The 15080-nt window shown below is 40.4% G+C and overlaps 1 protein-coding gene across 1 annotated transcript in view; it reads right to left on the minus strand.

The window, feature by feature from the left end:
- ptpn4a (protein tyrosine phosphatase non-receptor type 4a) overlaps nucleotides 1–15080 on the minus strand; it is a 59914-nt gene that overhangs the window by 12648 nt on the left and 32186 nt on the right. The window contains exons 6-15 of the mRNA XM_086052000.1: nucleotides 14659–14703; nucleotides 14282–14334; nucleotides 10626–10746; nucleotides 10106–10193; nucleotides 8309–8397; nucleotides 4128–4191; nucleotides 2359–2531; nucleotides 1866–1934; nucleotides 1617–1751; nucleotides 1027–1188 (exon numbers count right to left, since the gene is read on the minus strand). Of these exons, the coding sequence (XP_085908126.1) occupies nucleotides 1027–1188; nucleotides 1617–1751; nucleotides 1866–1934; nucleotides 2359–2531; nucleotides 4128–4191; nucleotides 8309–8397; nucleotides 10106–10193; nucleotides 10626–10746; nucleotides 14282–14334; nucleotides 14659–14703 (999 nt within the window). The remainder of the gene's footprint in view (nucleotides 1–1026; nucleotides 1189–1616; nucleotides 1752–1865; nucleotides 1935–2358; nucleotides 2532–4127; nucleotides 4192–8308; nucleotides 8398–10105; nucleotides 10194–10625; nucleotides 10747–14281; nucleotides 14335–14658; nucleotides 14704–15080) is intronic.

Consider the following 15080-nt stretch of genomic DNA (forward strand, 5'->3'; position numbering starts at 1 on the left):
AAACTCTGCCTTACTCATTTGGTTAAAGAAAATGAGCAGGCAGCAGGCCAGGAAAGTAAGCCTGCCTTTTTCAGAGAGACATTTTTAAAAACGGTGGCATTTAAAACCACCTTATATTCACAAAAGCTTTCCTTAGCATCTGTGAATTTAAAAAAAAAGTCCTTAGATGTATTATCATCGTGATAAAAGGGCAAACGCGTACCAATCAAGAATGAAAAATAACCATGGATAATATGTGCTGCCTCACAATGAGAAGGCAGGTGATTATGTCATTTTGGCTCGGGAACAAACGAATGAGACAACAATTTGGCAGCTATGTGTGTGCGTGCGTTGCTTTGAAGGCAGCACTACAGTCCGGTAAATATTTGCTGCTTTGTGCAAAGAGGAAAAGAAAATACGCTTTTTAAGTAGAATGCTAAGAAAATTCCCAACTAATAGCACAACCAAGTTGATTAATTGTTGGGCAAGTTGTGCACTAAGCAAAAAGATGACTCCAGAAATGCAACCAAGGGTATATTGATCAGTCTCAATAATGTTGCCGCTAGTGTGAAACAATATTGCAGACCTATTAAATAATTTATTAGACAGTTTGTACTGTTCAAAAACAATAAAACATGCCAAAAACACATGCCGATTTCCAATACTGCCCCTGTTATTCAACCCACTCCGCCCTCCTCACTCACTGTAAGCACATTTTATGAGTGTTTTTACAAAGGGTTAGTCTTTCCAAAGGGCTCAGCTAAGTGTCACTAGGAGAGGGTGTGAACTGTTGGGAGAGGCCACAGACACAGGCAGACAAAAAAAAATAAGTCAACTCAGCAATGCAGTCAGACAGAGCGGCACTAACAAAAGATGAGTATAATTTAACCACAAAATTACAGGGGGCGCTATTTTTACATGGGAGACAGAACTGAAATCTGTTGCATTTCTGCTAAATCCAAAGTTAGCAAGGAAATGTGCATCACAAGGGGGGAGGGGAAAAACTTTAAGAGTGGCCTAATTTCCGCAGGCAGGTAGAACACTTACGGGGTGGAGTCCAAGCTGATACTGTTGGCCTGGGTGGAGGAGGCCGACTTGTGATTGGAAGAGAAGACGGGCAAGCTAGGCGACGTGTGTATCACATGATCAACCAGGTGGCCGACAGAGGACGGGCGTAGCCGCGTGCCCTCTTGTGTAAACAGCGAATTCCTAAGAAACACACACACACAGAGTTTGAGACTCCCAACTTGAAGGCGTTCTTCATCCAAAACAATTCATTACCATTGTGAGCTGTACAGAATGCAACCATATGGGTTACGACTTGCACATCTACTCTATCTTTGATCAAAAAACAAGCATGTTCATTAGAATATTCAAGAACTGAGAGGATGCAAAGGCCAACACTCCAAGCATTTGCAACTGTAATATACTGTTTGGCTTGGAATTCATCTGCTACTTAGAGGTGCATCTTAAGATATAAAAATATTGAGAAGGACTTAATTTATTTTAGGAGTTCAATTCAAAACGGGTAACTCATCAGTACTAATATGTTTCAGATGACAAAAAACACACATTAAACATCAACAAACAAATATCCTTTACGAGTGTTTCATATAAAGGCTAAAATTTGGACGCACTGATTGGGCGTCCCAGGTGGCGAGCGAGTCGGCAGGCTCTGGGTCTCCAGTCTTTCATCCGATAGGCTGTTTCTGCTCACCGTCTCCCAGTCAGTTCCCCCCAACAACTTCCTGGCCAGAGGCTTGCTAGGAGATCTGCACAGAGAAAGCGATCACTTCAGCTGCAAATACACTTCAACTAAAGACACAAATATAACAGCTGCTGTGTGGATTTGGAAACGGTCAAACGAGGAAAGACAGGGTAACTACCTGGCAAACACTCTGTCCTTGATGCATTTCTCCTTGCCGTACTGTACAGACTGTACCTCTGTTCTCCCGCTACGTGGAACAATAACAAACAATAAAATGTCATTAAACTAAAAAAAAAAAACATCTTTTAAAAAACCTGGGCATTTGATAGCCTTGAACTTTTGAATGATGCTACTGAGGTGCAGTGGTATAAGTCCTAATTAAAATGTATTTACAACTTATTAATTAAAAATGTATTGTTATAGACAAAACACTAAAACACATTTTGCCAGTTGAAAATCCCTTTTTGGGTTAACCATGAATAATTTAGCAGAGATATTTTGGGGGAAGGTAGCATGCAAGGAACCCATGAGCCATCTAGTGCTTTAGCCTACAAAGCCCAAGTGAAACAACTATGTGTCTCTCAAATAATGCATGTACACCTCCATTTGTCAAAGTGAAGTCAGCATGCTTTGCATTGTTCGTGTGTCGAATGCCTCCTGCTTCTTCGTACCAGTATCGAAACTTTGAGCCGAGGGTGAAGTAATGGGAGAAAAAGTTTTTCTGTAGCGGGATGGGACGTTCCAGTCGGAAGAAGGTGTGGTGTTCCACACAGGCCTTCCACAGGTTCTTACAGGCCCGGTAGTTCACCATGTTGAAACCAAGTAGCGTCTCTCGGGTCTCGGTCTGAGTGGAAGGAAAATATGAAAACGGTCGTAAGGATAACACCAATGTCGCATATTGATTGACACAAAAGATCTTGTGGTTTATTTTGCCTAATACAAAGAGAGAAAGTGTCACTATTTTCATAACAGATACACAATGTTCATTGGGCTGTCTGTTTCCACAGAAACGTAATGTCTCTGCCACATGAAAAAATGTCAGTGTTCTCAAAATAAAACAAATGTGTGTTCCCATGCTGAATGACAGTCTGAAGCTAAAAATCGTTGAATATATTAACGCTTAATCTTGTTTAGAGCTGGAGTGTCAAAGTTGTTTTCATCCAAATTACATCAGAGTAATCGTTGCCCCCGGAGGGCAGGTTTAAACGGTGAAACCACATAAATGTATAATCGGGGTAAAGGTACGCCACAAATCACTTTTGTTGACATTGGGTAAATTAAGAGAACAAAATGCAAAACAAACTACATCTGTTTCATTTTAAAAAGGACTGAATGAATGTTTTTTTTTTTTAAGTGCAAAAGAAATAGTTTGTTATCATTGTAGGAAATTAAGAATGCAGGCAGCAACAGTCAGAATTATAATATTAAAAAAATATATATATCTATGGCATTTGTTATTATTTTTAGTTCTGAAAGCCCAAGATAGACAGTTTAAAGGGGAAGTCAACCCCCCCAAAATTTGTTGCAATAATATGTTCTATGGGCCTTCACTTGTCTAAACATGGCACTCTGATTAATATTGCGTTTGTGGAATATAAATTCAGCAGCAAATCCACCCGTTTTTAGCCATCCCAGGGGGCGGCCATTTTGTCACTTGCTGTTGACTGAAAATGACATAACTGTTGCTCAGGGCTCAGGTAACGACCAATCACAGCTCACCCGTTTTCTGAAGCTGAGCCACGATTGGTCGTTATATGAGTCCTGAGCGACTCTGATGTCATTTTCAGTCGACAGCAAGAGGCAAAATGACACTCTCTGAGATGGACAAAAACGGGTGGATTTTACTGCTTAACTCAAACGCAATATCAATCAGAATGCCTTATTTCGACGAAGTGGGCTTGCATAGAGCATATTCTTCTAAAGCAAATGTTTGTGTTGACTTCCCCTTAAAATGCAGCTGCAAGTTACAATTGAGCAGCACTGTATTTATTTACAGACTCTGTGTGCGGCTAGAGCGTGAGGCAGTTACACTTCTTGTCCCTTACCTAATATGTTCTATGTGAAAACCCTATCATATTATGCAATCGCACTTGCATTTGGTTACCATTTTAATGGCTGTTTGCAACAGCAATAAATTGTGGCATGCGAAAGCTTGTCACAATTTGAATAAAACGGCGAGGTTGTTTAGAGATAGCACAATGCAGATACATTTGAGAAGGAAACAATCAGAGCAAGGTTGCAGTGACAACCTGTAACTTGATAACATTAAGGAGTACAAGTACAAGTACAATCTGTTTTGCTATGAAACAACTTTGCAGTTGACTGTGACATTCATGACGTAGACTGCAATAACGTTCCATACCAGCAGGTGGCCGCAGCCGGTATTCCACATTCAAAACAGCAATGAAACCATTTTTGTGTTGTGTTTACAAACACTTACCGCCTCTCTCCTCAACTGGATGAAGAACTGCTTGCACTTGAAGGATATTTTCACTATTTTCAACCTGTAGGAAAAGAAATCACAACAGCTGTTAAAATTCAGTATGTGTTTTCCCCGCCTCATTAGTTAAAATTGCATTGCCATTGCAAGGTGTTCTCTGATATGGATCAGAGTGTAAGATGGATTGCTGAACTTTTCCTGGTAGACTGCTAAGTGGTCTATGCCCCACCTGCTGTCTCTCATCTCTCAGATGCCTTCAATGTGCAACTGGAACGAACTGATGTCAATCCACACCACAGTATGATTCAGTCAGACAGTAGGACAAAAGATCATTCAACCATTGTGGGTTACAGTGGAAGTTTTTATTCTCTGCAGGATCTGTGCCCACAGGCATGCCCTTTAGTCTGAGTCAGACCATTTGGCCTTTTATTACGACCAGCCCCCTTCTCTGCATTTTGCTTTAAAAAAAAAAACAATCAGCTCGTGACTGATTTATTTTAAGCACTGTGAAACCTGATGTGGTGTGCCGTGTTGCACTGATCCAAATCTGCCACACTACTGAAATGCTTCTTCCTTGGCCCATGCTCCATTTTTTTCTGGGCAATACTGCCCACAGATACACAGTTCATTTTGTATTTTAGTATGACCAGCCTTAAAATAACAATGATGCTCCAATAGAAGTGTTCTCTTTTTACAGTAGACAACATACTAACCCAGTGACTATCAAAGTGTGCCATTAGTATCTCTTGTGGTAAGCCGGCTCCTTCTAGTGGTACGCAAAACAATCACGGAATTAAATGTTCAAACTGTGCATAATGTGACAGACACCTTAATTTATTAAGTACAGTACAGTTGTATTTAACTTTGAGGTGGTAATGGTTTAAGGGTTTGCATACCATGGTCTCTATGTATGGCCACATACATGACAAGGACAAAAATACGATGGGGGTCCACTCGCTTAAAGGTCCCCTCTAATGCTCTGAACATTGGCACTTACTGTATTTTATGGTTCTGGACTTAAAATAGATGTCTGCAGAAAAAAAAACTCCTTCAAAATAGACTCAGTCATACATTTAGGTGTGTTTTATAATGGATTTCAGCAGATTTTGGCCTGCCCAAATTTAGGTCAAAACCTATGTGAGCCTGTTGATGACAGAAACAGAAAACGGGCACATTTCGTTAAATGAGCACATCTTAGCGGGTTTACAAGCAAGCCTGCGGCATAATTGTTGCCAATATTGAAAGCCAGTATTTTTTTTAGACTACAACAAGTGAAAATAGTGAGCTTAAACATTCCATTTGAGTTGGCTTGTTTTGTTCGAATTGATCTTTTTAATGCTTGTAAGAAGGAAAGAAGACATGAGGTAAGTGTGTGCATGGTTCACACATGCGTGATTCATTCGGGTTTGGTCACCTCATTGTTGTATTTATTGCATCGCTCATGACTTTGAAAAAGAGTTTGGGGAGATGATGTAAAATAGGTGTTTGCTTTTGTCAAGTTCAAAGGCAGTGTCGTTATGTGACCGCAATATGTCAACTCAGTTTACACCATGCAGCCCAGTACCGTTTTTGGAACGTTTTCATAAATTACAGCGTGATAAATAAAATCAGTGTGTTCAATTGAACGTAATTTTGGGGTGCTGTTGTGTTGTCGTGACTGTGCAACAGGATACGATAACTCGGCGTCACTGAGGCTTGTAATGATGCAGCGCCATATCCTACAATTTTAATCACTAACGTAATAAACTTTTTTTTTTTAGCATATTAAATTGGTGTTGTCATTTTGGCAGTGGCGAGGATTTCACCCGACAGTGAGGATATATAAAATCAGAGTAAATACTTCCAATGTATAGTACAGTGCATACCCTGGAATATACCAGATAAGCAGCGAATTTGGTGTCCCATTCTGTTGCCGACATCACCAAGACATGGGGGCATCAATTTTGCCGATGTTATTATTGAAAATGACATGGGCAGTTTCATTTAATTCAGCGCAAAATTCATAAAGTGAACTTGTTTGTGAAATTTACGCCATCTGGATGCTAAGTCCATTAAGCTAGATTTACGAAATGGCATCACGAGTTAGTCCAGTCACTTTCACATGAATCCGTCATCTCGTCCCGATGCTGCCGAGAGTCGTGTTTGAAACTTATGTTCAAATCAGACCAGCGCACACTGTGAGAGGTGTGCTTATGAGCAGCAGAGTAACATAATTCCTTTCTAGAGCTCTATTGCTACTCTGACTCATCACCCCCTGCTAAATATATTTCACATGCAAACACATACGCACGCAGAAGCACACACACACACATGCCGAGGTTGAGCATGACTCATGCCCATCTAAGTGTGCTTTGTTTGGCTTTTCACTGTTAAGAGAAATGGTAATAGGCTGAAAGATTTCAGAATTTTTTATTCAATCTTTTAACCCATTTTTAATGCAATTCAGAACAAGGAAAAGGAACAATCCCTCAATCTCTCAAAGAAGAAAGGAAGTAATAAGATAATGGCAGATGGCACAGCCCTGATTTCTGTAACACAAAATTGTGACATAAACAAACAAAAAATGCAATGAAAAGCGAGACTAATTTATCTCACCACATTCTAAAGGGCAGCTGTTCGGGCGCCCCACTAACGGAACTCTAAATGCCCGAAATGCCCAAATGACCGACTGTGTGTGCCTTTGTCGCTAGCTATAAAACTGCACACATATACTACAAACAATACAGTTAGATGAGTAGCAAGAAGTGGTTTCAATATGTCTGAGAGGAAAAAAAAAAGATAAAACCATCCACATAATTAAGGGGAAAAATATATAGGTTGAAGGTGGGTTAAATGGTAATAGCCAGTTCAATTACTATGTGAGAGGTTATCAAAACATCCCACTGTACATTTCTCAGCAACAAGGATTCCTGGAGGCAGTTCAGGTGGAGTTGTATCAACAATATCTATCGTTTGATTTCCCAAATTAGCAGATCTCTGCCTGGTGGGTAAATGACTGATTCCTTTTTCTTCTCGTTAAAACAAAAGACCAAATTGCCCAGACCAAAGACTGAACTGGTCATGAGGAGTTGCCAGGAATGGTTCTCAGCAACAAGGAGTGCCCAGTATGAATAAATGAAAGGAATTCGATTTTTGTAACAAAGCACTGTTCCTTATGCACACGCTTCTAGACTTGGCAAGTTCTCTGCTCTTGGCCACAAAATATAACAAGAGTAGAGCCACTATTCTTGCTAGGGGGGAACCCAGAAAGTGTAATTGAATCTGGTTTGGCTTGCTGATCACGCTTCACATTGAGGCATCCGGCAGCATCGTGCTTGAGCGAACCATGATTTCTTTCTGTGGTGTCAATTTATAATTCTCTTCCTATGTATTAAGCAAGAATATACTGTAGGTAGCTACCACACTAAATAAGGAAGCTTGTGTTATAAACAACAACTACGGGGGGATAGTCCCAATGGGTCAGGTAAGGTTTGGGAGCATACACGATAACTGAAGTGCCTAGTGGCCGCCCATCCATCCATTTTCTATTGCACTTATCCTGTTGAGGGAGTCTACCCCAGCTGACACCGGGCAAAAAGCGGACTCACAAGACTGGTTGACACTCAATCACAGGAAACATATAGCGACTCTGCCATGACGGTCAAGCAAGTGAACCGTTACACCATAAGTGACTCAGAGCACAGCTAATACAGATTGTCACAGTGCCCAGTCAATGTGTCTCATCCAGGTGTTCCCTGGAAGACCTCGGCGTCATGAATGGAAAGGCACAGACGAGTAAGACAGGTCACTGAAAAGCATGTGTCCGTAGTTGTTTTGCGGACATTCGAGAATTATTCAAGTATCATGCCCTATTTGGTGTCTCTTAGAGAAGCTGCTGTCCTATACTGCATATACAGGTATACACCAAATGATTTTCCATACAGGTGGTTACAGGTGAGTGTCCAGATCTGGCATTCATAAAGTAAGAATGGTAGCACCAGGATTCTAACTTAATTTGACTTGGACCATTATCTGTGGATAATATGGTACTGAGTACAAGCCCTCGAGTTTAGTGGCACAATTACTTCCCACCTTTCAGACCAGATGTCAGTTGACCTCATGATCACAGTCACCATAACAAAGAATGTCGCCGCCAAGGTAAGTAAACGGTTTGTGTGCCTGTGTGTGTATGTGTCACTCACCATGGGAAATAGTTGATCCGTACCCTGTTCTTATAAATGACAACGCCGGCAGACATCACCCCAATGAGTATCTCTGTGTTACTCTGATCCTGAAAAAAGGCAAAAATCAGAGCATGCGTGTTGAAGGCGAAGTATCGAGCGTAAGAAAAGACAAATACGGAGAAGGACTGCAGATGGGAGGAAATGTATTTTTGAGACAGGAACTGTTTCAAAGCAACAATCCGCTGGTGGAAACATAGACTCTGTGTGCATACAACTGACTAAAAACAAGAGCAGATGCTTGTAAGCGAAAACACAGTCGGACACCAACTTGGCATGGGTTCAGGTTTTGTAACCCTGAGAGCTATTCCAACAAGTACACCTCTTCTTTGACAAATAAATGGAGGCTTTTTTTATCTTACGACTGCACAACTTATCCACAACTTGAAGGATGTGTCATGATGGTCCATTTGATACAGAGTATTTTATCCTTGGTTGGAGTCAACCACTATAAAGGTGTGTAATGTGTTGCTAAGGCTACATTTTATTCAAAAATAGAGCAGTATTACTTGTGTAAGTGAGAATCCAACCATTTATCTCTCTCTCTCTCTCTACAGTGCTAGTCATCATTAAGATTGCAGTTGAGCATAAGCCTACCCCAGCTGACTCTGGAAAAGAGGCAAGTAACACGCTGGACTGGTTGCCAGCCCAGCACAAGGCACAAACTGGGGCTCATCAATTTATGATAGAGCAGATGAAAAAGCAGACGACTCCTCTTAGTACTGCTTGTTTTCTGTCCGTTTATCTCAGAAAAAAAACATGCACAGTAAAACACTGCTGCAATGGAACTTTCAGAAACGACTCCGGACACTATGACCGTCCATATATGAATAATGTATTCTTTATTTGTTTCCCAAAGCCAAAAAAGGGATAAATGTGAAACATGGGTCAACTTGTGCAAAAGTCCAAAAGACCAGTTTAATGCCAGCAAGGTGAAGCCTTTCACCGTCACATGTAGTAAACATTTTGTTGGGAGCCATGGTCTTACAGATGACAATCCCGATCCCTTACTGGCCACTGCCTGCATTCAAGAGGTAAGAGATAGATAACAGACGGAAACAATATACCGGAAGCGCGGTTAAAATAATAGACGGATAAAATTGTCTGACTTCCGTGTTGGCATTTCTCTCCCTCATAATTGACGTGACAAGTTGAGATTTATTCTCTTTATAATCTTTATTTTCTACTCAAAAGCTGTGTTGAGCTCAGATCTAAAGTGAGGCACGTCGGCATCTACAAGGATCTGTGAGTCATTACGGTGGTTAACAAATCAGAATTTCACACAAAAGCTGGATGGAAGACGGTGTTTTTCCATGTCTACCCATTGAAAAATGTACATCACAAATATACACGTTGGTAGCGGTAAACGGTTAGATTCAAGTTGACTCTTGAATATAAACAACCAGGGCAGCGAATGAGTTAATACATTCTGCATTGTGTGACTATCCCAAAGCAACACCAACCTGTTCAGTTTTTTTTTTTTTTTGCTTAGACGATTGACTACCCAGCTAATACAACAAGTGGTGTGTTATAAGTAATGACGCTAGAACCAAAAGACCGTGACCTAATTCATCACAACAGCATGAAGGCAAAGTTATCTTGCTCTAATCTTTATGAAGGAACGGAGCATGAGGTGCAGATACACTGTACAATGACAATGTCTCATAGGCCATATGCCGTTTGTTTGGGTGGGGGGGAACCTAGATAAACAGGACAACAAGCGCACACGCAGGCATTAGCAGATCAAACTTTACTTACTCTTGCATAGTGCAGCTCTACCCCGTAGAGCTCTAGCGTGCGTGCTGTGTTCAGATAATTAAACTCCGACTGGGCAGGAGATAGACCACTGGGAGAGAGAAGGGGGAGACAAAGAGTCGAGTAAAAATACAGGCAAGGATCAGCGATGGAGGAGCAAGTGGGGGAGGCACGGTGACATTGTAGGAAGGATAAATGTGCGCGTGTGTGTGTTAACGAACAAGACATATGGTGAAACAGAGGAAGAGCCAGAGGAAAAACAAAAAAATAGCCACTGGGGGAGTGCAATGGCTTGCGGAATGTCACATAAAGAAATGGTAGAACATGACGTGTGTGCACATGAGCAGACCACAAACTGATGGCAGAATTAATGAATACGCTGTAACAAATGGTCTCATAGATTGAATAAAACATTGTAATATGGAAAAGGAGAAGAAAATAACATATTACGACACTTGAGATGAACATTTATTTTCAAGGACTGAAATCAAATCAAATTTCCACTCCTCTCCTTTGCATTTACCTGTGCTGCTGGTGATGTTTGGCGACCTCTTTATGGAAATCTTGAGGCGGGTTGGGGATGAAGCAATACTCGGAGAGATAGCCCAGAGGATGCTCAGTCTCATTGTAGTCCCCCAATTCAGCTACAACACAAAGGGCGACATGGATCAGGTGTCAATTTATCAGCAGAAATTTACACATTTTTATGAATGGTATAATGTCATCATCCGTTGAAAAGATCTCTCCAAGTTTTTGTCCTTGGTCAACAATTATTATGTCATGTATTGTATTTAACTGGAAGTATTAGCATAGTTCAAGTGACAATTACTGACATGCAAATAGACCCCCCCCATCCAAAAAACAAACAAACAAAAAATCAAATACAGGCATGAGATCAAAAATATTTTACTTAGAGAAAACAATTTTTTGGGGTCCTGCGTGTGTAATTTTAACAGAGCTATACAACAATATTGACTGTTCAAGGCTGCGGGTTCTAACACTCTGTTAGGTGTTATTAATGTCTTCGAATTAACATTATCCAACAACAAAGCAAAGTTAACTATTTCATTTAGATGAAAATCTGAATATAAAAAGAATCTAAGTGTTCATTTTTCCAGGAAGAGAAATGTCATGGGGAAAATTGTTCCCTAGTCACTCTCTTTCATAGACATCGGAGGAAGCCGGCGCGGATCAAATTCCCAAAGCCATTAGCTCGATAGCTCACACTTGAAGTTCAAAAGCATCAATTCACTCAAGTAGTCCCTGGACTAACCTACACGTCTGCAGCCTAAGCATATTGACAAATAAATCCATTCCAGCCCACTCGCTTATTGATGCGCACATAACTCCAGGGAGAAATCCATGTACAGTACAGTCGATGGCTGAAGTCTTGGAACAGTGTTGGTTGCAGTTATTACTTTAACACGGTTCAGTACAGCCAACATCAGCTCAGGCTTTCAATAATGAGCAGCAAAGCGCAAACAAGCTGTTAAGCTCTCCATTTCGGACGATAGATTTATATGTGCTGATGGTAATTTAGTGCCTGCTTCACCTTTGAACGCCTTTGAGACAAATCCTGGCAATATGTTGACTCCCCCACTATTGTTAAAAATCAGACCACAGATGCTTCATTTGGTGCACACAATGTAGTAAGACTGTGATCTTTGTGTATCTAAATAACGTAAAGCTAAATATTACAAATATTTTCCACTGTTAAAGCCCCCTATCCCACTGAGTGGCAAACAATTGCGATTTTTTTCGAAGTTAGCGAATTTTGCGCTCACGTCAGAGTTCGTTCAATTTCGCAAAACGTTCGCCAACAGTTTTAGTGAATTTTATGGAATTCTGAACAAGAAAAGTACAGGCGAACGTCCGCAGAATGCCTGGCGACTGTTTGGCGAATTGTTTCCAACATTGAACTAAACCTGAAGTGAACTTGCATTTTTCCAACTTCGCCAACAGTTGGAAATGTTTGCCCCTCAGTGGGATCGGGGATTAACGTCTAAAAAGCAACTCTATTAGAGTCTGATGGTGCAACTTTATAGACACAAGCTACAAATCTAATACTACTCATTTCAAATTTGAAAAACTAATGTGCCCCGCTTTAACGGTATGCTGGGGATTTCCGATACCGTTTAGTAAATTGTAAACAAGCGTTTGAGAATGAGGCTTTCAATGCGGGATTTAGTTTGATCAGTACTGGCACATGGACTGAGCGTGCTGAATTAGCAGCATATGCAGCTGCTTCCAGCCCTTTTCTTCCCAAAGCAAACATTTATCTGCATAATCTGGCTGGCACAGAGTGAAGTGAGAATTGAGCCACAGAGTGTGTTTGGGTTGTTTCGTGTAAAAAGCGGTAGTGTCACGATGTCGGCGCAGTAGGCCAAATCTCCTTCCTGACCCATATAGTGTGCAAGCCCGCAATATCAGAGCATGTGGGGATGGGGGATGGGGGCTATGAACCACAAGCAGATGAGCACAAACCAACTGAAAGTTTCCTGTGCTACAGCGCATCACACAAACAGCTGGCAGATAAACAGCCTGCAATAAAGTACAATTAAGGCCCCCTGCGATAGGTGTTGCGCAATAAACGGGGGGTGAAATCTTACTCATACCTGAAAAAGTATTTTACCAAATAAAAAGAGGCAGCAATCTTTATTCATTTGTGGATGATGGTGGATCAAGCAAAATGAATGTGTCATTAATTATTCATCTAATGTATAAGCATACCTGTTTGAATCCGGTTTAATGCATGTACAGATGTTGATCTGTACCAGCATACAGAAAATCAAAGTAGCACAGGTTTATCTGAGATTATTACTCAATAGACCTGGATGTCGACTGTGAATGTTTGAAAGTGCACGAGTCAACACTTTATAGGTTTTTCAAAGAAATCTAATTATACATTTATCTGACGGATTATTGCCTGTAGAATGAAATCTTTATGTACTTTCCCAGCATAAAGCTAGATTCTATATCACACCACTCCCAGATTTACAATAAATTGGTATAGCAGCCGTTTGGGCAAAAATGATCTTGAATGGGTAAATTTTACTGTCAACAGCCTTTGGTGTCTTCATCAGAATCACTCAGTCATCATGAAAATGCAATGTAATTATGGTCAAACATTCAAACATTTTGCACACATACCATTACAATGATGGATTCTGTTTTTAAGATCACATTTTGCATCAAATGTGTGACTCCACATTTATGTTCATCCTGTCATATTGAAACATTAATTGAAAGAAGTTCAAAATATTTTTGCTAAAAAATACATAGTCAGCTTGGTAACAGAATCATGTTGAGAAATGAAGTCCCGCCAGGTGCTCATAACATTCTAACATCAGCCTAAAATGTCCACACTATCATTGTCCACACTGTCAGGAAGCTCATATTTTTCTGTAAACATGTCAATTGTCTGTTTGCAGTTAATTCATAATTTCAAAATAAAAGTGTGGAGGCTTGACCAATATATGTCTTAAATGGATGTATCTTTACTATCTTTATATTGGTGTGTTGTTTTTTTATATTGTGTCTCCTGTTTGTCTCTGCCTGGACGCTCAATAAAACCGCTACAGTAAAATGCAGCTTACAACTCTAATGTAAGAGCAAAATTGTTGGTAATGGCCATGCAAAAAATGGTGTACTTAATTGTAAAATTAAAATAAAAGAAAAGTCACTAGTAAGGTAAGTAAGTTGCCCACACGCCGCCAACACCCCCCTCCCTGGCCCCCAATGCTTTGAACTATTGCATTTTGTGAAGTATGCAGAACACTGGGGTTGAACAGCTATGCAACTCAGTTGAACACCAAAAATGTCAATAGTTACACAAGGCTAATTTAATTGAAGCGAGTCACATTTCAAAAACGCACCATTTCATTACATAATAAGCAGTTAAATATCAGTCCTCCCTCTCATTTTGAATGGCCACTGAGGTAAATGTGCATTAGTGAGGATTTCAAAACTGTGCTCTCTACCATGCTGCATATTCATGTGCAGTGCCATTAATAACAGACCGCAGCTTAATTGAATAGTAATGGCTTGTGAGCAGCAGCCATAAGGGCACTGAACCAACCACAGCCATTACCTTTTACAGTGCGTGTACATAAAGAGAGGTTTAATGAATTGGATTTCAATCATAATGAAAAGTGAGTGTATCGAGGGAGCACTACTTACATTGAACAGCATAGGAAGCCAAGAGTGCAGCTGTGTTGTGAGGACAGGGCAATCTGGAGGCCGAAAGAGAACACACACACACACAGGCGTACACGTAAACACACTCACTCGTTCGTTTACTGTACACAGCTAAAATGTAGCTTTTGGAGTCATACAAACAAGATCAGAGTTCTTTTTACACATGGGAGATTCCTCTCTATGTGATATTGAAATGTGAGAAAAATTGTTGCTGGTGTAAACGTTTAAAGAAATGGTTGCAAAACACAGATGAGCTCGGGATACCAGCGTTCAAAAATTAGCTTCAGAAAATGCGAACACACACAATGTGCACTATAACAAGAAGCATACTAATCAGCCTACACAAAGCCATCACTCACCTTCCAGTTAATATGTCCTGCTTGATCTGAAGAAAATATTGGTACCTGAAGAGAAAAAGACAACTTGATGACTGATTGAACAGCATTATGGCTCCGTCAGGAAGGACACTTGGGGGTTTCATCACATTATTATCACCACGAGCATACCCATGATGACCCTTATACAATACGTTGTTCTGACAAAGAAATTTGATTGGACACGAAGTGTTCAATGAGTGATTATGTATACAGTACAGAACAGCAGTGGGACTTTTTTACTTCACCTCACCTCACAGGCATGATACATCATCACTCCCTCTCATGTGATTGCTTAATTGTAATGAATAATATAAATTTCTGGGTATAAATGCATGAATCAAAGGCCTAAAGGGCCCAAAAGCCTTTAAAACAATTAGCAATGTAAGATAAAAATGTACATATTG

This window comes from Filicampus tigris, chromosome 14, assembly GCF_054856515.1.
Source record: "Filicampus tigris isolate MCC_2025a chromosome 14, RoL_Ftig_1.0, whole genome shotgun sequence".
Taxonomy (NCBI): domain Eukaryota; kingdom Metazoa; phylum Chordata; class Actinopteri; order Syngnathiformes; family Syngnathidae; genus Filicampus; species Filicampus tigris.